Below are 26,653 nucleotides of genomic sequence, written 5' to 3' on the forward strand. Positions count from 1 at the left end.
CGCTCCTGAAGAAAAAGAACAAAAGGATCTTGTTAGGACCTAGACCAATATGCCGAAAGGCTTAGACATGTTGGAATGTGTTAAATGTAAGTCCTTAACCATTTAGGCAAGTAACAAACCAACACACTTGGCATTCGACGTCCACAATGGCTTTCACTCTGGGCAAGACACTTGTCAAAACTTTTTTCCCTTTTTGGGAACCCTTTGCCTTCGCTGATAGCCTTTCCAATGCCTTGAACCCAAGACGTGTGCTCAGCTCTAATACCAAATATTAGGTACCTAAACTAATACGCCAAAGGACCTAAACCTGTTGGAATGCGTCAGACTTAAGTCATTAACCACTTAGGCAAGTCATAGATTGCCCATGGGGATTTCTGTGAGATCTCCTTTAACAGGGTAAGGTCAGTTAAGGGGAACCATAAAGTGGAAAGCAAAAAAGATGAGCCCTCACAAGTGGCACGAGGAACAACAACAATGGTGCCAAGTAATCTCCATCATACACTCCTCATAATCTTCCTAGTCACCACTTCCCTGCCAAGGCACCAGCAGAAAACAAGACTTGACTTCAAACAAAGATGAATAGAACAATGGGATTCGTTCAATTAAGCTGAACCCCAATTTTTTTGGGTTAAGGCTTTAATGCTGATGATAATCAAAAAAAAAAAAAAAAAATTGAGACCACCATTGTCACTCTATTAGCTCAAATTATCACCACAACCATCAAATAAATGAAAGAGAAAAAATAGAAGAAAGATCAAAGTAGAAAACCCAGTTCAGTTTTCATAGTTGTTGGAAACCAGAAAATGTTAGTGGAAAATGTCATACAGATGAGATCAGGTTAATGAACGCCAGAAACAAACAAATAATAATACATAAACCAAACATACACACTCAACTTCCAAACCAAACAGACTCACATTGTCAAACCTCTGAACATATCAGTCAGGACACAAGACTTCCATTGAAAACCATGCTTCATTCACCGCCATGCTTCGACTCGCTCTATCCTTGAATTTAGTCGACTCACAATGCTGATTCCTCTAGATTTATCGGCAGGTCCCGCAACATGAACCAAAGGCGGCAACCCATTAACCTTTCTGAGTCCCTTTTTAAGATTTGAATTACTTGATTGGCCAGTCTTGTTTTTTAGTGCAAGATTTGGACCATTAACGCTTATTTCTGGTTCATTTGTTAAATGGTTGGTCTGGGTTGGAATTTCGGTAGAACAATCCTCACCAAAGGACACATTTCCATCAGGGAGTTGCGTTCGAATTTCGGCCGTGGGATCGTCTTCAGTTGAGTGAGGGGCACTCTCTAGAATAGGTTCATCTGCACTGAAGACTCGCTCGGTCTCTTCTTTTTCCAGGGATGCTTTCTTCTCCAGACAATACTGTAAAGAGTGGTGGTCGCCGTTCTCATCCGAAGGTTCTAGGTGAGACGCATGAGCTGAATCTATGACCGAATCCTCCCTTTCTTTGAGTGTCTTTATGATCAGTGTCTTGAGGAAATTCATCACTTGCACGGCATACATCAACGCAGTTAATGGATCTGCCATCTGCATCAAAGAGAACTTACTAATTATGTTAATATTTGCGAACTGCTATTGGGACCCCAACTTTTACTTATTACATTACAAAGGTTTGGCTTGAGTTATTATCCCAACATTACAAAACATTATAATACTCATTCAAACAATTTCAGTAGTTAGGATTAGGCTCATATAAAATCCAAAACCTAAAAATAGAAATCTTACAAAATAAAAATAAAAATGAGAGAGCTTCTAATGGCACTCCAACTTTTACTTATTCTCAACCATTCATTTATTTATATTTTTTATTAATTGGGGTGTAAAACATAAAAGTTGGGGGTGCCAATAGCAGCTTTCTACTATTTTCTCAATTCATATGTGACCAACCATCCAAGAATATCATAGCTCAGATGTTTAATAACATCTTAACAATGGGTGTTGGGATATGATATCTCCTAGGTGGGTCAAGTAAAATAGTGGGTCTCAACCCTTGTGGGTAGTGGGTACACCATGTGAACTTGTATGCCATTGTAAGAACATCCTTCAAGTCTGCAGAAGGCATACCGTAGATTTTCTCCTGCTAATCCACTTACCAAAGGAGAAATATTTTTAGACAATAGTAAACAGGGGATGGGAGAGTATTAATGAATGAAGACGGGAGAGTACTAATGAACAAATTGAGAATTAAGTTTTCATCGGTCACCTGAGTCATGTTTGGGGCAAAAACCATTGCAACATTACGGGCATTCATCTTATTTTGATGTTCTTCTTGGACAACATCAGCCATCAGATTGATGGCCCAATCCAGCAAAGCGGCTTCCGTCGGGGGCAGGAGCCTCACGAGTTGAGCGCATTCCTCTTCTGACTGGCACTGCATTACCTGTTCGGGCGCGAGAGGGTCCAACACTCCACTTGGGAGTTCTCTAAACCAAGCCTACAAAAGCATCAATATTAGCAGCATCGGATGCAGGATTCAAAATAGAAATCAACACAAGATGAAAAAGACAACAATTCTTTGTGTGATTGAATGAATATTACTCTATCCATCTCATAACATAGGAGTCAATCCAAGGCAAAGAAGTAGCACATGGGACTAAAGAGAAGTTTGTTCAGAGTACCACAAAAAGGCAATCCAAGCGAAAATTGGAAAATCACATGTGGGACCATTCACCACCCAAAAGAATATGATAGAAGAGAGCTGCTATTGGCACCCCAACTTTTACTTATTACACCCCCAATTTCTTAAATTATTTATAAAACATTACAAAATTTTGGTTCAAGTTATTACGTCAACATTACAAAGCATGGTAACCTATTCTAACATTCAAACATCTTCAGCAGTTATTTACAATTAAGATTAGGCTCATATAAAATCCTAAATCTAAAAAAATAAAAGACAGAAAGCCCCAACCTCTACTTATTCTAAACCATTGATTTATTATTATTTTTTATTTTAATTGGGGTGTAATAAGTAAAAGTTGGGGATCTAACTGGGTTCCAGTGATGGTCAGTCCCTTATGCCATGCATGCATTCCCTGACGTTTTTCTCTGATCGATAAGCATGTGGTGCTTACCCCTATGTTATCCTCATGGAAAACTCTAAGATACCTTAGAAGGTACAAAAAGCATATAAAATTTACATTTAGACACTTAGTTGAGCCCTGAAGCCTACGTAAACAGACATTCAAATTTCTGATTCAGAGTAAGCTGGTAATTAAGAAATATAAGAGAACTAATGCAAAAAAAAATACCTTTATCAGACCTGCTAAACAGTGCACATCAATGCCATCTGGCACAACTCCCCTGTTAAGCTGGTCTCTAACAAATTCTTCTTGGCTGTTTTCTGCATTAATTCTAAATATCCCTTCTGCCTGCAAATTTAAATTCCACGGTTAAAAGAAATCTAAAAGAGATGAAGATTACCAAAAAAATCCTATAAATGACAAATAAAAACATATACATCGAGCCCATCAGCTCAACTGGATGGTATTGTCTTCCAACAAGTAGGCTATTTTTTAATTATTTTTTGACAATTAAAATTTTATTTGATTTCAAAAGGAGGTCGAGATGACCCAACTACATACAAACATACAACTAATAGGCTACTGGTTTGATTTCCAGACTTAAAGCGTAGAGAAAAGGAAACAAAATCATGGTGATGTACCTGCAGCCCCCCTTGAATGTACAAGCATCTCTGCATCAGCAGGAGTATTGTCGGTACACTGTTCCCTCTACAATCATACGAACACTGCATAGATTGTGTGGAAACTCCAAAAACACTTGCACTACAGTGGAAGGATATTCAAGAAAAGAATTAGAATAAAGAAACGGCATCCATGGATGTTAGTACAACAGCTTTGAAAATTAGACACTGTTACTAGGGTGAAGAACCAAGATTGAAATTATCTGATATGGTGACATACCAACCAAATTTAAATCATCTGAAGATACCAAGTCATAACAACTGAGTTGTCTTGGTTTTGGCAGGTAAGCAATAACACCTTATGTATGTGACTCAGCCAAGTAATAATTGCTACTTTCATATAAACTTGACAAGGACTTGGAAAGTTCTTACAAGATTCCTCAGAAGGAATACAGAGTCGCATCAGTTTCAATGTTGGCTGAGTTACATACTTTAACCAAAATTCTGGTCTTCGATTTCAATCCCAAGGAACCCCACTAACGAATTCATATAATGTGTTGCAAATAACAAGCAACTTAATAAATAAAAATATGTAAAGTAATTCTATATAAAAAGGGTGCTTGTGTGTGCATATGTATATGGTTATAGCCTTATAGGTATTTTTAATATGTGGAAGACATCAAAACATGAAGTTTAATTAGTTCGTCTATGATTGTTGTGTCTTGGATGGATATCTGCATCTGATATTATACAATGATGTCACGTTGAAGGCACAATAGATCTTATGATAAGTCATATGGTTGCACATGAAGACTTCAGGCAGAGGATTTATAATGAAATTATCACCAATCTTAAAAATATCCCCATCCCTAGAGATTGGTACACATTTCTTAATAGAGAAATTTGACTGACATTAGCACCAAGATGTGAAGTTGCCTTCCCGAGGTCATTATTTTGAAAGTAATCCGCAAATAGCACATATAAGGAATTCTTACCAGGTTCATCCATAAAAATGGTACAGTTTATTGGCTATGACCCAGAAAAGATAAAAATGTAAATCTAGAAACACATTTATAATTTAAAAAATATTCATACGCTGAAATTCTTAAGAGAGAATAAATCTGTTTAGATATAATACAAAGGTCAAGTACCCTATTTAGGTTGTTTCTTCTCTCCTTTTCTACAGTCACTTTCTTCCTTCGATTTAGTAAAAATAATGACTTGTTCCCAAAACGCTTGCTATAATTTTCCTTTTTTCGAATCTGGACATACAATTATACAAAGAATCTTTCTGGCATCTATGATATGTCATAGTTAGATAAGTTCATAAACTTGTATTTTAGACAGTCCAATTACTCTGGCCTACACAGTTGGGAAGCAAGTTGCAAAAAGTTTCAATATTTCCTAAAACGTCACCATTATACCATCTAGCATGCACACTGTGAAGCCTACATTGTTTACAATCAGAATAATAATTCTCAAGTTTTGCACCCACCCATCAAAAGAAGCACACAATTCTTTAAATACATTGAGATTCTATGTCATTTAGGGATTAGTTGTGACTTGTTTTGTAAAGGCTTTTTTCAGTCTTCAATGTACTCAATGCCTAATTGAGTAATTTGTACCAACTCCTACTTTCTCTCTCAAGGGAATCTAAGGGTTTATTAGTGAGAAATCTACCTAAGAAAAGACAACTTTAGACTCTTGTTCTTTCTTCTCCTCCTCTCCTCAAAAAAAAAAAAACCTTAATCGTAAAGAACCTGAAAAGGAAATCTACTGCTCAGTCCGCATTGAACGGAATGGAGCAAAAAACCCATGCTAAGCAGAATAAATGGATGTCTCGTTGGTGCTGGTTAAGATTTGATGAAAAAGAATGTTCCAATCATTTTCATTCTTGAGCTATGACTGAAAAGTATGTTCAAACTATTCTCATTTGCCTGCACTTGGTCAAAAAAATATATAGTTCCACCTCCAAGGAATAATCTCTACGTCGACACCCATCAATAAAAATAGAAGAATAACCTTATACAAACAATTAGATGTTGCAAAAACTTCTAAAAACATTTTGGCCCTGCCAAAAGAGGATGAGCTGCTGCTTTACTAGAAAATATTAATATGAAACACAATGATTATATAAGCACCTCACCTGTGCAGGCTTTCCCAGATTACCAATGGAGCTGCCAAAAAAATTAAGTTTGAAGAACTGAAGTGGCAATTTCCAAAAAAAAAAAAAAAAAAAATTACATCCATTGGCCTGTATCCACCTATGTTTTCCAAGAGAAGAGGGCCTAATAGAACAGCTTTAGAATCTATTTTCCTGACAAAAATGTAATGACCATAGATAATTTCCAATGCTACAAGTAATTTTTCCTGCCTCAAAAACAAAAGATAGATAGACCTCAAAGGTTTGTCTCAATCAAGGCCATTTCATGAGAGCATCAGCATCCATTCCAAGAAGAAGCATAATGTGCAAAAAATGAGCCCCCATTAATGAAATTCAACAGTTTGGCTTCGAAAAGTAGGCACACAAAAAAAGAAATCTAAGATCATATTCTCTACCCAAAAGTGACCAACTACCTCCAGCCCATTAAATCTGAACAGAATGAAACAGATAAAATGAAAGTCTATGATGGATTTCTAAAAGAGAATTATCTCAAAGCATCAAGCTTGTTTATACAAAACACCAAGTATACAAAGTGTGCAGACCAAATAAAATATGATCTCAAATTCTCTAAGCAAGTGGTTGAGGAGAAGCAAATGACTTCATCTCATCGCAGTACTAGGGCTAGGGAGTAGCATAGTCACCAAAGTCTCCCACGTATTGAAAAAGTAGCTGTTAAATCGTGACTTTTTCCTTCACTATTTTAATCACAACTTTTTTAATAATACGTGACTTTTATGAACTTCACGTTTAAATCACAAATAATGCATAAAATAATGAGGATGCAAATGAGAATGACATTGATTTGATGTGTTACTAAATCCTAATTTGGACACATGATTGTGGTCTTTTTTATATATTGAATAGTATAAACCTTGATTATGTTGTGAATCTGTGGGTTACTTGTTGTGGATGGATGCATAAATGATATCAACATGGGAATTCTTGATTTATCATTATAGTTTAATACGGAACTTGATGATTTAGTATGAAAACACCCACTAGTAGGAATGATTAATTGCCCTAATCTAACTCGAGTTTTTCCTGACTTTTTTCTGATGTTTACCAATTTTATCAAATTTTCCCCTAGCCGACTTATTCCCGAACCCCAACTTGGTGTCTATGGGGAGGAGAACATCAATTGAAAAAATAGAAAGGGAGACCTCAATCTATGATAGAAGAACCAAGAGCTCGTACAATTTGAAGTTCCTTGTTCACAAACTAACCAAGGATAGAAGAAAATGGGAAGTTAGGTTTGATAAATCAAACCAATAGAATGGAATCCTAAAGGAGGATACTGGTAACATCCGGGCAGCATTGGGATAACAGCTTCATAGAAAACGTCCTTGTTAATCTATAATAAAGAACAATCAGAGAAAGGACTCAAACCGAAAGGAATGCCATAATCTTCTCGTAGGAATATATATCAATTGTTCATTTAAGATTAAGAAGAGAAGATCATGACAAGTTAGGATAATAGTTTATGAAATTGTGAGGCTTGATACTAATGAGATTCAAGCACAATCTAAAACTGTCTGGGAGGATCTCGTTGAACAGATATGGAACAAACTCCAATGTTGGACAAGAGTATGTATTGGAAACGCTAGTGGTCAACCGTAAAAATTACATGGAAAAAAAGATCTTGAATTGCTCTTTCTAATTACATTTCTCCCTTTCCTGGTAAATCCAATCAAGAACAATAACATATGTTGACTTGACCCTGAAACAAGAAGAATGAAAATGAAAGGATATTGCCAACAAGACTATGTATCGGAAACCTTTCTGGTCAAACTCTTCGTACAAATTACCTATGGCAAAAAGATCTCAGAGAACTCTTTCTAACTATATTTCTCCCTTTCCTGGTAAACCCAATTAAGAAAAATAACAAATAACTGATCTTGAATTGCTTTTGCAAGAATATTTGTAAAGTTGACTTTGCTATAGAAGGGAGAAAAACAAACGAATTATGCCACAAAACTGATAGTTTTTCTTCAATGGCTGATAAGGATGAAGGTAATGAAACACATGAGCAAATGATAAGCCCATCTCATCTATGCGGCGTTCCCCTGGTCCTAAATAGATTCAGACATTACGAATGTATATTTCTCCAATGGAGTGAGTGACTTCAAATTGAATTCAGACACCTATGTCTGATAAATTTCCACACCAAACATAAAACCCATCAATTCAATTCCACAAAAATCAACAATTCAATCCTCAAACAAACCCAACATGAACAATTCAATTAAAAAAACTAATAACCAAAACAGAACACCAAAGAAAGAATGTTCAACAAACTCAACTCACCTGGCACTGGGAGCCCTCCTGGATACTTCGGGTTCAAATTCAACAGGCAAGCCGAGGAACCCATTAAAGCGATCGAACGTGACATGAGCGACATGGCGCACATCGCTCGGCCATCCGATCTCCATCGAAGAGCAAAGCTTTTCTTCCCTCAATGTCCTACAAGAAACCAAAGACTTTCTAAAAACAGTTAGCAAAAGAGCCAACAAAGACAACTGATCTCCCTCTTTGTCTCTTTCTTTCCTATCTTTGTCTTCCACTTCGACTACAGGAGAGGAGTTGGGGTTGTTAATAAGGGAATCGGACTGAGTCTGAGTCTGGGTCTGGAGTGCTCCATCATTGGTTGTGGACACACAAGATAAGGAGCTTGGAGAGGAAGGAAAATGAGATGGGGAGTGTAGGACTTCTGTCATGGCTGGCAATGAAAAGGGTTATCTAAGAAAAATAAAAACCCAAATCAAATCTAAGGGATTTTATTTTCAAGAAATTTGGGGAGTTGAAGAAATTGGAGAAATGCGGTTTGAAAATTGAATAGAGTTGGATTGAAGGAAGGGTTTGGTGTGGTGGGACGTGAGAATCATTAACTATTTTTTAATCCTATATTTCTCCTATTTGTTCTCTCTTATCTTTGCTGGAGGGTTTGAACTTTGAAGAAGCAAAGACCCCAAAGAGAGAGAGAGTATAAAATTATTCAAGTGAGTATTAAAAAAGGTAGAGAGACAGAGGAGAGGTGGGTAGTGATGGAGATGGGGAGGTATGAAGTGCTTTTGTCTCTCTGTCTGCTTGAGCAGGAAGCCTTCTTATTCTTTTTTTTGTTTTTTTTTTTTCAACTTTGTTTTAAAAACAAAGGAAACTGTTTTGAGAGATCAACTAACTTTCCTTCAACTCCTCCAAAAGTAGTATTTTTTTAATGTTTTAGGGATGTATAAGTTACTTGTACTCTACACAGCTTTGGGTACTTTAGGGTATAAATGTACACCTGGCAACAAATTCAGGGTAGGAGTGGGAGTGTGGGACGCACATATTCCATGAGTCTCACCACTTATCATGTCTTGTGTACCTTATGATGTATAAAACATTTCCTTCCTTAATGTTTGTTTGTGTGTATTATAATCTTATTTGCCACCCAATATAATGTGATGATTCAGATAGCTATGATCATGTAATTGGTCTCATATAAATATCTCTAATCATCATCAATTAATGGCGATAGACGATCATGATTATGTAAATGTAAAATCCAACGCTCAAGATTTATATTTGAGATAAGTATCAGTAGAGATATAAATTATCGAGAGATATGTGTAAATCTTTATTGGTAGATTTCATATCGGATTTGTATTTTTTTTTCTTGAGTCAATGGAAGTTGATACATAAACAATTACTGAAAGGGAAAATTACTAAAAAAAAGAGTTTAATATTTTAATATTTAAAAAATAAGAATCTATTTTTTCAAAATTTTCTAAAAAAGAATTAAATCGTAGGACTATCCAGCATTTTAATATGTTGAAATACATTATTTTACCAAAACTACCCTCTAAATACTTAAATCATTAGATTGTAGTGTGCTTTAATACCCCCCAACAATTTAGCATCGATTTAAAATATTAGATAGTCCAACGAGTTACTAAAATGCTGGATTGTCCAATAACTTAATTTGTTTTTGATAATTTTTTTATTTATAAATATTAAAATATTTAACCCTCTTTTTATAATTTTCCTTTTTTAAAATCACTCAAAAATAATCAAATCAATAGTGAAAGTGATTATTAACCTACTTTCAATAATAGAAAATATATCTCTGAACAGAATTTAATTAAGAAAAAACATTCAATTAGTTGACCGCAAATCTTTCTAATTGAATTTCAAGAAACATGAAACACAATATGAAGAAAATTTTGACCATACATTTAATGTATCCAATTTCCAAAATGACCTTGGAATACACATTGGAAAGGGGATTTTGTGTCAAAAATGACCTTGAAAAAATTATTTTTTACCAAAATACCCTTGAATTCCAATTTTCAAAGTGTATTTATTGAAAATTAGCCAATGAAAAAAGAGCTTAAAAATAAGTATTTTGTTAGTAATCATTTTAGTAAGTAGAAATACTGAGTAAAATACAAGGGAGAAAGAGACAGTAGTTAAGGAAACAAACAAAAAGGCAGATAGATTTCATCATCACTTCTCCTTCTACTCCACTAAAAAATACATGTTTTCACATAAAATAAAGACAATTGAGGAAACTTAAGAACAGGGATTCTAAAAAGGGCCTCTATTTTGCAACGTTAGGTGAGCTAAGGCCTAAAGTATGATCAAAATTCCCCTCAATTTGTTGGGCCCACCACAAAGTCCACCATTGTTATTGGCCCCACCACTCACCATTCCTAGTGGTGGTAGTCTTAGGTTTGTACGATTAGGCATGATAACTTGGGAGAAAATGATTTTTCTTGAAAATTTAGATTTTCAAATGTTTAATTGTGTATTTTTCTTAGAATTCATTTTTTCAACCAAAGCGAATTTTCAGCTTGGAGGGAAAATATTTCCCACACCATCCTCCGAGTAAAATGATTTCCCTAATCCTAATGTTATTTTCTCGAGATTGTCCTCACCTCAAAAACTAAAATTCCAACTTTCTTTTTGACATTTTTGTAGGTGCAATCAAATAATGGAATTCATTTTTCTTTAGAATTCATTTTCCCATTATCATTTTTAATGAAAAAAAAAAATTATAATCTCTTAAAATCGAATTTCATGTAATAATACAAACCCTTATACCAATTCCAACCGGTCTCTATATCTCTATATTTAGAGATAGAGACCTCCGAACCGAGCTCCAACTAGTCACTAAATTTTGAACACACCTTTTAAATTACTATTCACGTCTTTAGAATTGGAGAAGAAACAACAACAAAAATTAGAGATGCTCTCTATTTCACTATTCATCTTATACAAATTCCAATTGTATCCTAATCATTTGACATAAATGCCATTCTTGAATACCCTTTTTTTTAATAAAAATATGTTTTAAATATAATTTTTGTCCTTTATTTATTTTCAATTATTATTATTCAATATTTTAAATTCTTTTTATTAATATTTTAAAACTCGGATTTAATCAACTATTCGACCAAATTCGACAATATTTCGTAATAAAAAATAAGTTCGATAATAATGAATTAGAGACACGAATAGTGATTTAGAGGTTGGCCCAGTTGGACTTCGTTAAGGTTAGGAGGAGAGCATCTTCTCTATGACGAGAGAATATGTCAATATAAGACAAAAAAGTAGAGATAGTCATTGGAGTTGCTCGTAGATGCAATCTTGAGGCAGTTTTAAAGATAATACCGTTCTTCGACAACAAACAACGATAATGATTAAGGGCTAAGACCCATAGCTTAGTTGGTTGACACATTGCAACCTTAACAATGAAGGTGTGGGTTGAAGTCCAGCTTATCTAATAATAAGGTGAGTCAACTCGATAACGTAATTATTTTACCTAGCTGAGTCAATAACATCTATTTAAGAACTGTCAAGACATTATTTTTTTTACCTTTTAGAATTTAAACACAGGTTTCAAACGATTAGATATATAACTCGACCGAGTTACTTCAAAAGTTAATATCGTGGAATCGACTTGGACATGTAATGAGGTGACTCGCTGATTTTTAAAAATACTGTACCGTTATTAGTATATGCCCTCCAAATTTAAAAGAAAAGAAAGATGATAGCTTTTGTACCTTTACTACAGAGAGAATACTTGAGGCCTGAGAAAGTAAGCTCTCTAACTACCGTTAGATGGGATTTCACTTTTTCAAATTCAAACGTGAGACCACAAGCAACGGTACTATTGTTAATGTAAAGTTTGGGTATCCTCGATTCCTCCACATTGTCCCAAAACGCCACCCGGCATTCTCCTCGGCCCATTCCTTGGTCTGTGGACCTTGAAAGTGTCCACGTGGCATTTGTGGGTGGGATGGGGGAATTTCAAAACTTTGAATTCTTCCCGGGAAGGGGAAGGCCCTGTTTGTAAGCTTGAAAAAAAAACTATGAATCAGCAAAGTATTTCAAGTAAAGTTTTGTTCTACAGAAGTTTGCAAGTATTTTTAGTTCACCAACCATTTTATGTGATTCTTAGTTGAGGTGTGCTTGAGTAACATTGAAATTGACATCGTTTGGGACATTGGTGTGCATAGAACGCTTCTCATTCATTTCTCGATTGAAAAGCATCTTTAGTTCTATAGACACGTCCACATGAGCAATGTCAATGTTACTTCAGCAGTTTCCTTCTTAGAGCCCACTGATAAACAAGAATCAACAAAACTTGCATAAGTGCAGCCAAGCATCAATTAACATGCATTTTTTTTTTTTCTAACTTCAATTGCACGGTCTTCTGTAAGAGCTAAGAGTAACAAAAATCCTCCATTTTCCCTGAAGAGTGATGATTTTCTGACTCAAAATTTCACTCAATCTGTACACAGCTGACATGGCAAGGGTACAAAACCATAAATCTTTTTCTTCAAGATACACAAGGAAAATGATCAACAGTTCTGTAACCTTGCCACATCTGCCAAGTACAAACCGAGTGAATTGTCTAGTCAGAAAATCATAAGAGTTTTCCTAAAGACTGGAACCTGTTCCCCTCCTGCCACACCCACATATTCTCAAAAAGCACTCCACTTCAAATAAATATATTTTTTTAAAAAGTCCAATAGGTTGATTCAGTGATCTCTTAACTAACCTATTCAAAACAATTGCTAACAGGTTTCCAAGTTGAATCTTTTTTTTCTTCTTGGTGGTAATGCATTAAGAACAAGGGTGTGTTTTAAGAGACCGCAACAATTGAGTCTTTCCCAAAACCTCGTTATTTTCAACCTCTTGATTACCATTAAAAAGAAGAAAAATCTATTCTACCACTTCAACCTTTTGTTAAAAATCCTTAATTTTTCTATCAAGGACGCATATCCTCAACTTCTTCTAACTCCAATCTTTTTATTGAGGTCGATCTCTGATAAAGGGGATTATGTCAAATATTTACCCAAACTAAAGTAAAAATAAAATACCTGTCTTCATGGAGTAGTTGTATCAAGTGATGTCTCTTCAAGGAGCATTTCAAGACAAGGAAACAAAATAATAATAATAATAATAATTAGACCAGAGGTATGAAGAGCTTTTCTTCAATTTTACAACACGTACCATCCGGATATTCTGCCAAATCCCAAGGTGGGATTTTTTATATTTTGCAGTAATAATCCACAAAGCAATCCTATGCTACAGCATTTTCCCCCCGTTCCAGCTACTACAATAAAACTGCTTACATGAAAGAAATACAAAAGCATACAAATCTCATACAGTGAGCATCACCTGTGCGTACGAGATGACAGAAATTGTCTTTTATCAGTTGAGTTGAAGGAGTGGTGAGCGCGGTATAAGTGATGGCTTTGGTTCCTTCAAGGATGGTGACTCATATGGGTGGTTCTCTCGAAACTCTTCAAGGAGAGTGTCCATAGGCATTGCCCTTAGCGACTCAATAGTCCCTTTACTTGGGACATCCAGCTCAGATTTCACTGGTGTCGTTCCACTTGGCTCATAATCCTGAGTATTTATTTAGTAGAGAACAAAATACAATATAAACAAAATTCAGTTATCAGTTAAAATATCAAATACACATAATAAAACACAGGAAACCAATGAGGACCGTATCCTACCCTTACAAATGTACCAAAACATAAACAACGTTAAAAAACTCCTGTTAATTAACATATCATCACTTCAGAAAAGTTCAAAAAAAGTTATCACTTCAGAAAAGTTCAAAAAAAGAGGAGGGGGAGGAGGAATCTGAGTGTTTGTTGTCAATAACCATCCAAGAACGCAATTATTGATGAAGAGTTATCAATTTTCTCCCGAATCTATGTGTGTGTGGGTGGGGTGGGGGGGAAGCAAAAAGGTTGGGATGGATTGGGAGGTGACACTTGCAAAGAGGGGGGAAGAAAAAGGTGAGAATATTTCAATGCTTACACACACCCTCGGTGTTAATGGTGGAGGGGACTTGGTTAAGGATTGTTTCAAGGGGTGAAGTCAAACATAAATAAAAAGGTGGGAGGTGGATCAAAATCACTCAATGTTTACACAACAAAACTGAAGTTAATGAATAGGAAATATGATACATAAACATGTAATAAAATCCTTCAAATATTACTAAGGAGGTAAGAGTCATTGACTTCACACAATAGTTAGCTCATATTATTAAATCGTACCTCAGGATAATTGACTCTTATGCAAATCATAAAATGAAGAACTCTGAACTTCTTTCCTTATTATGTTCTTTTCATTTTTAGTCTATTCGTTTATTTAAATTACAGACACGAACTTTAAAAGCTCTTTTCCCCAGAAAAAAAAAATTGAGAATTATGTGCCGTACATCCTCAAGACTCAAGCCTCATCTCATATTGGGGAAATGCCACATATAAGCAGAGCAATTTTTAAAATTTGTTGATGATTATACATTTATGTGATGTGTGTGGACTAGTCGTGATAATGATTATTGTGTTTGATGTAAATAAGGGAATATTTTTCCATTTATCTGAAAGTTCATAATTTTTTATGGAGTTCCATTGTATTTTTGCTAACATCTTAATATTTGAAAGACATCGGTTCACGTTTCTTAGTAAAACAATGAAACCCAAGTCTTTGGTGATGATTATTTTACCATGTATCTCTGCTGGAAAGTATTCCGTGCCTGCTCTTCAACGTGTGCTGCCTGGCCCGAATGGTCCTCCCGAAATTTCTGGAGGGTGTCTGCTTGTGCCTCAACAGTAGTCATTATGTTAGATACTGATTCCCGACCATGCTCCGAGATGCCTGCAGACAATTAACAAGTAAATAACCAAAACTACTTCAGAACAATATCCACATGCATCCACTGAGTATAATAGCCACAGTTTACACTTGACATTACACCAATAAACATATAACAATCAATACATACAAGCACTCACGCATACTTAAACACACATATATTGTTAGATATGAATACAAACATATGGTGTTCCAAGCTGTCATTAGTTACCACGAGCAAATAGTATGGATCTATTTAACACAAATAGAGCAAGTAGTGAGCAACAATGCACTCCTCAGCTAAATACAGTAAACATCCCCCTGACAATCATGAGCCAAATACCACTTTATGAACCTATTGCATATAAAATAAAATGAAAGAAATATCGACCAAACTCTTAAGGTTTTAGAAAATTATTGTGCAGTTTCAATTCTCTCCAATTGTCCAACATGTATACAACAAAGTAAAATCTACAAGAAACAGGAACACTGGTAAGGCGACTCACTCTCAAAGTGATGAAGAATATCTTCATTGCTCTTCGCAACGTCCTCTTCAGCTGCCATCCGTGCAGAACCAATCTCTACATCATGTTGTTCGTTACTATCCAGGGCATTTCTGCACCAAAAAGTTGATGCTATCCATCAAAACTATAAATAAATAAAAAATGGATGATGATGGTAATAAGAAGTTGTGGGATGATAGTAATGATGAAAATCTGTCTTCTGATAACAACCAACCATTGACCGAGAAGAAAGAACCTAGGAACCAGTGATCGTGCTACATATATGTATCAGGGCAATCTTTATCTTTCAACAACAAAATGATGCCATTCATATAAAAATAAGGAGGCATAAGACTTTATATGCTTCCCAATGCCCCACTACCTTCCCACCCAAGAAAAGTAAACCAATTATTATAACCCGAGAAAACATTAGTGGCATACACTTCCGCTCTCTGCCCATTCTTTTGTTGATCCGGGAACAAAGAGCAAGCTAACTAAGGAATAAATGGAATCTCTATTTTACCTGACAAGTAACTCAATGGCTGAAACCTGTTCACTGTCCTTCTCGCTCACAGATTCACATGTCCTTTTCCAGTGCTTAGAAGCAGTTTCAACAGTACTTACACTAGAACAACCCAAGAAGATTAAATGAAGAAGATTAGTATGGCATTTAAAAGATTTGACACATACTTATCAAATATATATATATAGATATATATTTGACACATAAAGCAATGAAGAAATGGATAATGCAAGAATCAGTTCACCACAAAAGATAAAAGGTTCCTCATTTAGAACAGCCCAATTGAGAAAACTGACCATTGTTGAAAGAGTGACTCCATACGACAATGTTTGGCAGCAGAAAAATCAGCACTATCTTTCACTTCACTCTCAGCTTGAATGGAGAACTCCTGCCATTTTCTTTTAGCATCAGAGGTGATACTCACCATTGACGAAGTGTGCTTGTCCAAAAATGCCTTTTTTTCAATGTTAGAGTCTCTCAAATCAGCAAGTCTTGTCTCCACCTGCAGGCCCAGCCGTCACCCATTTTATGGAGAAACCAGACTAAAAAGAAAGGCATGATAATATAATAAGTCCCGAAGCATACCAGCTCTTTTTGTCGACGAATGTGGATCGACACTAGATTTGTCATATCGGCCAAAAGTCTCTCTGATTCTGAAGTTGACTGCTCCTGCAATTGTTAAGCTTGAAAATCAGACAGGTCAAAGACAGAATCACTTTTCTGCACCTAAGATTCTGAAATGATACCTCGTAAGCTCTCTGAAATTCAGTAATGCTCTTTTGTTGAATCTCATGAACGCCATTTGTGTGGCTTTCAAGCCCATGTACTTCTTCCCCGAGCATATCGAGAAGCCCAAGAATGAAATCAGAACTCTCTTTTGTATGTTTAATACTTACATGGAATCTCTGTAGAAAGTCAGGGCGGGAGAAATCAAGAGATAGATCATATTATAAAAAGGGAATAACATGTATGTATGGGATGAAATAGTCCAAAAAATTTATTGAAGGAATTTTTTTTTTTGCAAGGAATAGACTTAAGTGATTTACAGTGTTGATTTTCTAAAGATTTCTTGACACAAATGCAAAGCAATTGGAGAATAAGAAAAAAAACAAATATGATAAGAATTGAAAAGCTTAACAAATTATTGAATTAATTAAAAGAGCCAAGATCTAGTGGTGGATTTCTTGCAAGAAACCTAAAAAAGAAGTTTATCAGGTCAGATTTTAGGATAAATAAAAGTTTTTATTTCAAATTCTACAAAATGTACTGATAATTTATAAGTGTGGGAACTATAAAGCTATAGAAACGAAAGCCAAATATAAGGAACAAACCTCACGCAATTCCTTAGCAAAAAGGGCCATCTCTCCCTGGTGGCTTGACAAGATACCTTGAAGATCACCAAATATTGAATTTGCTTCTTGGTCCTCCATATCTAGAAACTGATGCACGAAACGATGGAAAATACCAGTTTAGACAATATTAGAGAATGAAGTACAGCAGTAGAATATTGCAATGGAAAATCTTAAACAAAATGCCAGTGTAGTTGCTACTTACTTTTTTGATTGAACAGGAATTAGAAGAAACCAAAGATGAAATCTCCTCCAGACCAGAATTATTGCTTGCTTTATGCAACCGCACTACATTTTGCACTGCTTCCAAATGAGAAATGTACAAAGCTCTTGAAGTAGCCAATTTCTTCTTTAAATCTGATGCTAACTATAAACAGGATTTCATAATGCAGGGAGGGAAATGAAACTTGTCAGATTCTAACATATACTACTATTATAAAACAATTATGAGAAAGTTCAATTCAATCTGGGATAAGTAAAATACCTTCTCGTGATAATCCAGAAAAGAATGGCAAAGTTTTTCGACACATTGTAGATGTTCGTTTTGTTTAGACATTGATGTAGCAACCGTGTTGCAAAGAGATCCAATTTTTTCTGTTAGATATTCCTGAAAATTGTCGACCACTGACCTGTTTTCTTCACTTAGTTTATCTTCTCTGACTGCAGAGTACCATCCCAAGTGTCGAGGATCAGAGAACAAGTATAAACATTTGTGAAAGTTGAGGATACGGTTAATAAGATTTGCTAATTATAGAGTGCTACCTATTTTTGAAAATAACATGGCATTATCCTGAAGAGACTTTTCCAGGTCAGACCGCAAAACACATGCCTGATGAGCCAAAGCATTTTCTATCCAAAAAATTCAAGAGGGTGAGAATGACAAGACATGTCCTCTAAAGTACTAGCAAGAATAAATGATAACAGACCTGCTTTTCGCTGTTCAGATATAATAAAATCTCTCTCCTTCAGAGTATACTGGGATTTCTTTAGTTCTTCCTCCGCTTTAGACAGTAATTTGCTTGTTTGGTCCAAATTTCTCTGTGATCTAGCCAATAGTAAATACAATTCCATGTATGAATGCTAGAAAAACACATGGAAAAGATCATTTTGTTTACCTCCGTGGCATCAAGTTTGCAGCTCAAACCAAAAGACTGTTGGACCTGAGTTTCGTATTTATTTTGTAACTCTTCAATTTGCTGTTGATAGAATACCAATGGGATTATTAATGAAATGGCATAGTACAACTCATAACAAACCAAAACCATCATATAGAATGGAGCATCAATAACTTGGCTCACCTTCTGATTTGTTTCCAGCATAATTCCCATCTGCTCAATTTGATCTGCCATTGCCTTTATCCAAAGAAAGAAATACTTTGGTAAAAAGGGCAATCCTAATGGATCAAAGTTAAAAGTACCAATGTCGTAAAAGAAACTAGGAAGTGTTGGGTACAAAAGAAATACTGAAAAGGTATAAGAATAAGCATCAGGTGAGTGGGTAGGAAAAACACTCTTCATAGATAAGTAATCCCATATACTGGGAAACAATTATCTACATTTGCATGTCAGAAATTACAAGTTTGCAACGATTCCCATCTTAACAACTAAAAGGAAATGAAACCAAACGGTAATACCATTATTATATTTGCGAGGATGACTGAATTTACTAATTTATATCTATAAGAAATATTTCAAGGGTACAAAAATAAATTGAAATTGAAGGGATATCTGAATAAGTATAGGTAAGTCAGCAGGAAAAAGGAACATCATAACTGCAATGCAAACGAGAACAGACAAATGAACAACATCCCATAGTAAAAATAACCACAGCTATGTCCCTAATGCCAGGGGAAGCAGAAGCAGAACCACATATTGATCACAGCATTTTAACTGAGGTCAGAGCAATACCTTCCTTTCACTCTCCTCTTGATAGTATCTTTCCTTTGGAATGTAAACCCCATTTTTCTCTCGTGCAGCATAAACCTCTATAGAAAGCAAGCAGTTGTTGATGAGTTTTAAGAAATGTCAAGAGCATATCATGTCTGTTCTTCACAAACCGCAGGAATGGGAAAAGCACATTACCTGCTTTAAGCCGGTCAATTTCTCCATAGAGGTCCTTGATAAGAGTTGATTTCATCATCTTTTGATTCACCTAGAAATAACACATAAAAATAATAATAATAATAATAAGAGAAGAAAAATTGAGAATTCTAATGTCATAAAACAAGATGTGATTGAAAAATTATCTGAATGAATTGGTACATTATCGAATTGCAATTTGTAAGGCATGGCAGACAAAAATAAAGAACACTAGCAGTTAAAACCTCCCTTCTCTTGGGCCATTTTCAAACAACTTATGAGGACCATAGCAGCCTCACTTGGAATATTTTGGTAGGCATCTAGTTGAACAAAATGTGAAGCACTAAGCGCACATTGTTATGTCTTCATATTGGAAGTCTTATAGTGAACAAGACTTATAAAACAAACTGAACAAATTCATTCGAAGTCCCTTAACTGCTCTCTATCCATTTTCATGATGCATACTGAAATGGCTCATTCTAAATGTTTTTCTGTGCAGCCTTATGTCAAGATTTAGGTAAAAAATGATATACCAATGGCAGCATTCTGTATGAATGCCAGTGAAAAAAGGCAGTACGAAGACCACCTATGTTATTATTTGCATTCACACCCTCTGGAAAGAGACGCTAAATCAAGTTCTCGTTTGGGTGAAGTAATATATTCAGCAGAAAATGATAAAGGTGTTACAAAATCTTTAAACAGATGAACCTAACCGGGAGAGGGGGGGGGGGGTGATGCTATCTATAAACAAAAAAAATGCATTATGAAAAAATAATCCATCTATAAAAATTGTCTAACTAGATTAAATATAGATTAGACGAGAGCACAAAGACCGGATTTTCGGGATAAAGATTTGAAGAGGAAGAAGAAGAAAGAAGACAAAAACAACAAACCTCGGGCTTATTTTTTATATTCTTTGCCCTGCAAGCATAATCCAACGTGCTCAGTGTCTCCTCAAGACAGTGAACTGCTGGTGACACAGTGGCAATTATACACGTCTTGGTCCTTCCACCCAATGAATCACGAAGCAATCGTGTGAGCTTGCTATCCCTGAATGTCAAGAATAACATTAGAATAAAATACTTAATTATATAGACTTTAGGTATCAATCAAAAGCTGAGACCTGTAAGGGATGTGTCCAAGATGTTCCACAAGAGCACTTATAACACGCCCTAAAGTAAGTAAGCTTTTATTAATCTCACCAGCTTCCCTTGCACGACCCTAACAGATTGAAGAGACAAACGATAAGATAGAAGCAGCATTTATAAAAATCTTTTACTCAGATAAAAAGTGAGACAATTGAACACCGATTAATTTCTAATTTCAACATATTATATTTTTTTGCTAGGCAAGCAAGTGGAAATTTATAAAAGAAAAATGATTGTTATACTTGAAGTATCCAAAATACGCAACAATTAAGATAGTTTGGGTTAGATGAGACACGTGAAGTCTAATAGGAATATCAAAACGTAATGGTTTGACCCTATCTTTTGGTTTATGTCAACATATTTTTGAATATTGCTCCAGAAAGTTACAAGTTGTGCAAATATATATATATATATACAAACATTATGTCAAAATATGCAAACTATTTCAATGTTTTGATCATTTTGATATTTAAAAAATATATTAATTAACTAAATGAGCTTAAATAAGGAAGAGGAGAGGTAGAGAATGTAGTTAGAAATTAGCTTAAATGAGAGTAGAAATGAACTTAAATCAGGGTAAAAATAAGCTAAGTGTTGTCAGAATGGAGGGGGGTGGGAATGGGGTTTTTATAGAAGTAGGTATCCAACAGTCAAAATTGAACGTTGAGCAAATATGTGATCACATAATGACCTTAAAGTCATAAATCGTATATAACAACATGGCATATGTGATTTATTGGCCACAAATCACATATGCAAACCATGAGTGTACTGATTTCTGAGAGTGCTTTCAAGCTTGCTTTATAATTTTCTAAAATTCCAACCCCCATATTTTCATAATATTTCTATCACTTCCAAAATTTACAGTATTTTCAAGCAAGTACAATACCATATCCACACTGTCCATAATAGACCTGGGAAAATAAACAAGGTAGCAGTCTAGAATTATAAATTATTATAGTAACTCAGGACCCGAGAATATAAAATAAGATGTATTTTACCTCCCTGGCACCAGAACGGGAAATATTCTCTGATCCAGCTAAATCAACCAAATTTAGCTTTCCACATTTGATAAGTTCTTCACCTTCTGGAGTGGCTTCTTTGATGTGGATGGTTATGGAAAATAATGAATGCGACCGACTGAAAATAAAGAAACATGTTTAAAAGAACATGAAAAGTTTATCTTAACACAAGACTACAAACAATGGACAGGACAGGACCTGGATTGTTTGTTTAATAGAGTCTCTGCCGTGCGGCGTTTTGCAGATCCCCTTTCCAATAGAGTAAAAATCTCATTAGCACTTGTTACAATTTCCTCTTCTAGTCCTCGTACGAGAACTCCACCTTTCCCATCCTCCATGAGAAGTAGCTGCTTTTTTTGCTTCTCCTCCAAAGCGACTTTTGATATTTCCTCTGGTGCAAGCAAATCTGTAATTTCCTCGTTATATAACTCCAAAAAAGTTACTTTAAGACTGTATTCAGCATTTTGACTCTCCAATGTGTCAAATATTTGTTTGACAGCTCTAGGTATGACACCTGCTTCTGGAGGCAACTGTCCCTTAGCCCCATTCTGCAGTATAATATAGGAACATACAAAAGTTCAAGTCAGATGAAAACATTGAAGGCACAAAAATTGTCTGAAAGGAAACAGGAGAAATTAAATTGAAAAACATTTACCTTGGATTTCTTAGATTCACCTTCCATTGTGTATGTTTTCCCTGTACCAGTTTGACCATATGCAAATATGGTACAATTGAATCCTTCCAATACCTCATTTACAATAGGAACTACAGCTTGATCATATAAATCTTTCTGTTGAGCTGAGGGACCAAAGACCTGCATAGTTCATGGTTATGGGTTCACTAATGATGTAGGTTTGATTCAAAACCTAAAGAATGTATTGTTGATTGTCCAAGTGATTGAGGATCTCAATGGTGTCCTCAATTGATTGGTATAATACCTCATATCATAATTCTAAATATTTTTTTCATTAATCTCCATTAGCTGAAAAAACCAAGCAGCAGCAAAGTAGGAACAAAAAATGTGCAGCATTTAGTGAGAATATAGGTCAAGCAAAGGACAACTGGCATCAGGTACCTCATCTGACCATGACCACAAATTTGATTAGCTCCACCACAACAGATATACTTCTTTTTTCTAAATTCTCATGGTTTAACAGCTCACAACTTCCAAAGACACATGTTAGCTCATATAGAGAAAACAATGTGTATACTTCGGTCCTATGGATGAAATTATTCCATTTTTTAAAACCCAATCACTACTTTAGGTCAAAATTTGCATGTGAAACAAAATTGTTTAAAGAAAGAAAACGACCACACGAATACCCATATTTAAAACACACTAATCCACAACCATAAAACCAGGGAAGAAGTAACAGAGTAAAAGTTTCTAATCCATGAGTTCCCAGCATATAATTTAATTCCAGTTTCTTCATTTGAATGGGTGCTTCATGTATAAAGGAGGCATAAGTCATATGACCACTTTGTGCATTGGAGATGCACAGGTCATATAGTTTTGCAGGTTAAGCCCCATGTAGTTAATCAGATAGATTTATGAAACTTCCAATTCAAATAGCTAATATTTTTATAGGTAAAAAAATAATTTGTATAGCTATTAAAATACGTAAGTGACTGCATAGAAATAGAGAAGTTGTTATGTAGGACCTAAATTTCTCCCTCTACGGATACACATAAACATAAAAAATATAACTGATAGAGGCATCAAAGTTGCTCAAAGAATTGCAAGTGTTCATAAACTATGACAAACAGCAAGTTTGATGTTTCTTAAATGCAGTCATATTTTCGAACAGTCAAGAAAGTCAGTTGACTTACAGAGGTTAAATCACAAGCAATAGTCCCTCAGAGAATGTATATTAGAAAGAGGAAATTCCCAAAATGATAGAGAAAAATTGAAAATTTCCCACACACAAAAAGAAAAAGAGTAGACTATTCATTTTAACTCCAAAAACGGTACCATTTTCAGAGTTAAAAAATTCTGTTTAAGTGGGAAAATTTTCTTATTTTATAAAACAGTAAATATTTTCCCCAATTTAACTAAAATGTTTTAATTTTCAAAAACAGTAATTTGCACTTTTTTAAAATTAAAACGAATAACCTACAGTTTTGGGAATTTTTCAATTTTCAGGCATGTTTTGGTAGAACACCCTATTGAAACATACATTGTACTATATAATCTTAATATACCTTGAGTTTCTAAAATTAATAATGCAAACAAAGGGTCGATCAGAATAATCCAAAACAGAAGAGAAAAATTGAAGAATAGGTTTCAAATCATCTGGAAACAAAGATTTAATTTACCTATAAAAATGACCCTTGGATTGAAAAAAATTAAGAATTATTTACTTCCTAAAACCAAAGTTGTGTTAAGTTCTTTAATGTATGACTTATAAGTCCCGTGGTTTGGATTGCCTAGGACTTCAATTCGTTGGTAGAGAAAATGGAACTAGTTTCAGGAGATTTAGTTGGTGAGTGTATGCATTTCAATGAAGAGGGAAAAAACCTTTGTTACCGTAATTTTTTTAATTGAATAAAGTGTGTAGAGAAAACCACTTGGTGTGTTGCAACACATAGCATATCCACTAATCTATTACTTATATTTCTTGTATTATAAACATTTGTTAATTTAAAAATATTGGTACTTCCAGAAATCAGGTAACAAAAAAATGAATATCTAGTTAGTCTAGATGTTCGATTGGAACAGAAGATGTCGAATGAAACTCAATCCAATAGTATTCCAATGCAAGGAAAAAGTTTGCAGATTAATTCAACTTCCATGTTTTTCAAATCTTTTTGAAGGTGCCAACTTGATAAGTTGGTCAAGTATATGTGTAGTAATATACCACAGACCTGGATTCAACACCTGCCTTCACCTACTTGCCCACGAACAAACATCGACAACAAAATAAAAAATAAATAACTAAACTCCAGTGCACTCTTCAAATAACATAGGCTCCACTTAAAATGTGTTTCAGTGGCCCAAAGCATTGCTGCGGAACTTCTTGCTCTTAAAAATACCAACAAAAAAAAAAGTTTATTTTATGAGTCTCCCCATAATTGCTCAATCTTCTCTTTGTTGTCTCCTTCCTCGATACAACATTTCTCCCAAAGCACCAAACTGATAAAATTATTTTCTTTAAGGAACAAAACTTACATTCTTAAAGCATGACATTAGAGGGGAACTTCAAATTAAACCATTTGCCATCCATTTCAAAATCGAAACTTTCAATACAATATCTCCAATATGAATATTAAAAATACAATCTTTAAACCTATTATCCTAATTGTTACTTGTTAGCCATGGGGAACTAGGGTTTGTTTGAGGGAAAGCAGGATCCATCAAATAGATAAAGCTAGTATATCTTAGAGACAATATATCAACCTAAAACTGTCAAAAGGGAACAGAATACCTTGTCAAAGGTGAAAACCCTATCGATTTGCTTCCCCGCTATGTTTTGAGACACGGCGACCTCTCTCTGGTACTCATTGCAGGTCAACACCTGTGGTGCATTGTTCCGCAACTCATCATCACTAAATGGTCTGAAATAATTGGCAAAAAAAGATTAATAAATAATTGACAAAATGCATCTAATATGGGGTTAAAAAAAATCAAGAAAAAAGGTTTCTGCGACAAATTACTGATAAAGCAAATAAATTTACGAAAACTAACCCTAGGGTGATTCAAACAGATAAATGCATCTAAACATGGGAACAAAAAGATCTAGAAGTTATAATAGATTTCTGCCAAAAATTACCGCTAAAGGAATTAAATGTACGAAACCCTAACCCTGGAGTGAGAGAGTGGGGTAGAGTTTGATTACCTGCAACGGAGAAGAACTTGAACATTTACACCTTTCTCTTTCTCGTGACGACTCGACATCTTTGATGAGAGTAGAAAATGTAGAATCACAGAGAAAATTCAACTCGAGAACCAGATCCAATCGAGAGAAAACTCTCTCTCTCTCTCTCTCTCTCTCTCTCTCTCTCTCTCTCTCTCTCTTACTCTCACCCACTCAGTCTGGCTATCTGGAGAGCGGGACGAGCGTGAGATTTGAAATTTCATAAAGACCGCTGGGATGTAAACAGAATTTGGACCGCCCACGTATGACGATTAAGATCCAACGGTTCGTAATAGGAACTAAAATAATTGGAATTTATTAGACGATAGTAGCCCTACAGAATTACATTAATTACTCATCAAACCCTGACTTTTGGAGAAATGATAGACCATGGTCGAAACTCGAAACGACTTTATGACTATCTGATTATGTACGTCTAAAATAAATTGTTTCTCTATATCATAGAACTGCTATTCGCACCTCAACTTTTACTTATTACACTCCAAATTCTTAAAATTATTTAAGACATTAGAGAGCATTGTAACACATTCAAACAACATCGACAGTTGTATACATTTAGTACTATTAGGCTCATATAAAATTCTAAATCTAACAAAAAGAAGTTGAAAAATATAAATAAAGAGAATTTCTACTAATAGGATGATCAAAACTAACATGACCCACAACTTTAGTGAGGACATCAACTAATATTGAGAAGTGGAAACATAGCATATATCTCGTAAGATTTAACTTTCTCCTTGATGAAATTGTGAACGTGCGCATAACATCTATCTTGCTATTATTTGTATGATCATGCAGTATCGGATTGTAAGTTATATTAATGGCAGTCTTTTTTATCATCGTAAAATTAGAAAGGTTGCGGATGTGAGCATCCTAACCCACAAAATAAAAAGTGCAACCAAAATAACTCACATATGCTAAGGGCCATTGCCTGAAACTCAACTTGGGCACTTGAGCGGGCAACATTGATTATTTCTTGCTTCACCAAATAACTAAATTACCACCCACCATAATGCATTACCCTGAAGTCAAGTGATGATTAGTAATAGAACATGCCCAATCTGCATTAGTCCATGCTTTCACTCTCATGTGGCCATGTGACCAAAATAATATACCCTTTCCTAAAGACTCTTTTAAATATCTGATCAGGTGCAAAGCATTGTCAAGTTGAGTCATACAAGG

The 26,653-nt window shown here is 35.0% G+C and overlaps 2 protein-coding genes across 3 annotated transcripts; both read right to left on the reverse strand.

Moving 5' to 3' along the window:
• Window positions 1-756: 756 nt before the first annotated feature.
• On the reverse strand, window positions 757-8,941 carry LOC147395497 (rho GTPase-activating protein 1-like). The gene is made up of 5 exons (XM_086450544.1): window positions 8,140-8,941; window positions 3,693-3,813; window positions 3,280-3,399; window positions 2,232-2,462; window positions 757-1,555 (listed from the first exon to the last, which is right to left on the reverse strand). The coding sequence occupies exons 1-5, from the start codon at window positions 8,547-8,549 to the stop codon at window positions 980-982; spliced, it is 1,458 nt and encodes a 485-aa protein (XP_086306670.1). The 5' UTR covers window positions 8,550-8,941; the 3' UTR covers window positions 757-979.
• Window positions 8,942-13,258: 4,317 nt separating this feature from the next.
• Window positions 13,259-25,633, reverse strand: LOC147395498 (kinesin-like protein KIN-5C). 2 transcript variants are annotated; one of them, XM_086451149.1, is made up of 23 exons: window positions 25,433-25,632; window positions 25,022-25,151; window positions 22,252-22,410; window positions 21,795-22,144; window positions 21,576-21,714; window positions 20,550-20,647; window positions 20,320-20,476; window positions 19,430-19,499; window positions 19,256-19,332; window positions 18,647-18,700; window positions 18,464-18,544; window positions 18,275-18,386; window positions 18,111-18,197; window positions 17,833-18,008; window positions 17,554-17,715; window positions 17,331-17,438; window positions 16,746-16,904; window positions 16,585-16,668; window positions 16,296-16,501; window positions 16,000-16,101; window positions 15,480-15,589; window positions 14,846-14,997; window positions 13,259-13,731 (listed from the first exon to the last, which is right to left on the reverse strand). In XM_086451149.1, the coding sequence occupies exons 1-23, from the start codon at window positions 25,489-25,491 to the stop codon at window positions 13,534-13,536; spliced, it is 3,030 nt and encodes a 1,009-aa protein (XP_086307275.1). In that variant the 5' UTR covers window positions 25,492-25,632; the 3' UTR covers window positions 13,259-13,533. The 2 variants fall into 2 exon arrangements, with proteins under 2 accessions (XP_086307275.1, XP_086307276.1); XM_086451150.1 differs by lacking the exons at window positions 20,320-20,476; window positions 20,550-20,647 and having other exon boundaries at window positions 25,433-25,633.
• Between the last annotated feature and the right edge of the window lie 1,020 nt (window positions 25,634-26,653).

Source organism: Akebia trifoliata, chromosome 8 (assembly GCF_017979445.1).
Source record: "Akebia trifoliata isolate Shusen 1 chromosome 8, ASM1797944v1, whole genome shotgun sequence".
Classification (NCBI taxonomy): domain Eukaryota; kingdom Viridiplantae; phylum Streptophyta; class Magnoliopsida; order Ranunculales; family Lardizabalaceae; genus Akebia; species Akebia trifoliata.

Excerpts from the sequence above, each read along its gene's own strand:
- LOC147395497 (XM_086450544.1), bottom strand. The coding sequence starts at position 8,549 with ATGACAGAAGTCCTACACTCCCCATCTCATTTTCCTTCCTCTCCAAGC. Across the intron at positions 3,814-8,139 it reads AGGAGGGCTCCCAGTGCCAG|TGCAAGTGTTTTTGGAGTTT; the intron begins GTGAGTTGAGTT and ends CTTCCACTGTAG. Across the intron at positions 2,463-3,279 it reads GTTTAGCAGGTCTGATAAAG|GCTTGGTTTAGAGAACTCCC; the intron begins GTATTTTTTTTT and ends ATGCTTTTGTAG.
- LOC147395498 (XM_086451149.1), bottom strand. The coding sequence starts at position 25,491 with ATGTCGAGTCGTCACGAGAAAGAGAAAGGTGTAAATGTTCAAGTTCTT. Across the intron at positions 25,152-25,432 it reads CAAGTTCTTCTCCGTTGCAG|ACCATTTAGTGATGATGAGT; the intron begins GTAATCAAACTC and ends CAATTATTTCAG. Across the intron at positions 20,648-21,575 it reads CCCGTTCTGGTGCCAGGGAG|GGTCGTGCAAGGGAAGCTGG; the intron begins GTAAAATACATC and ends TCAATCTGTTAG.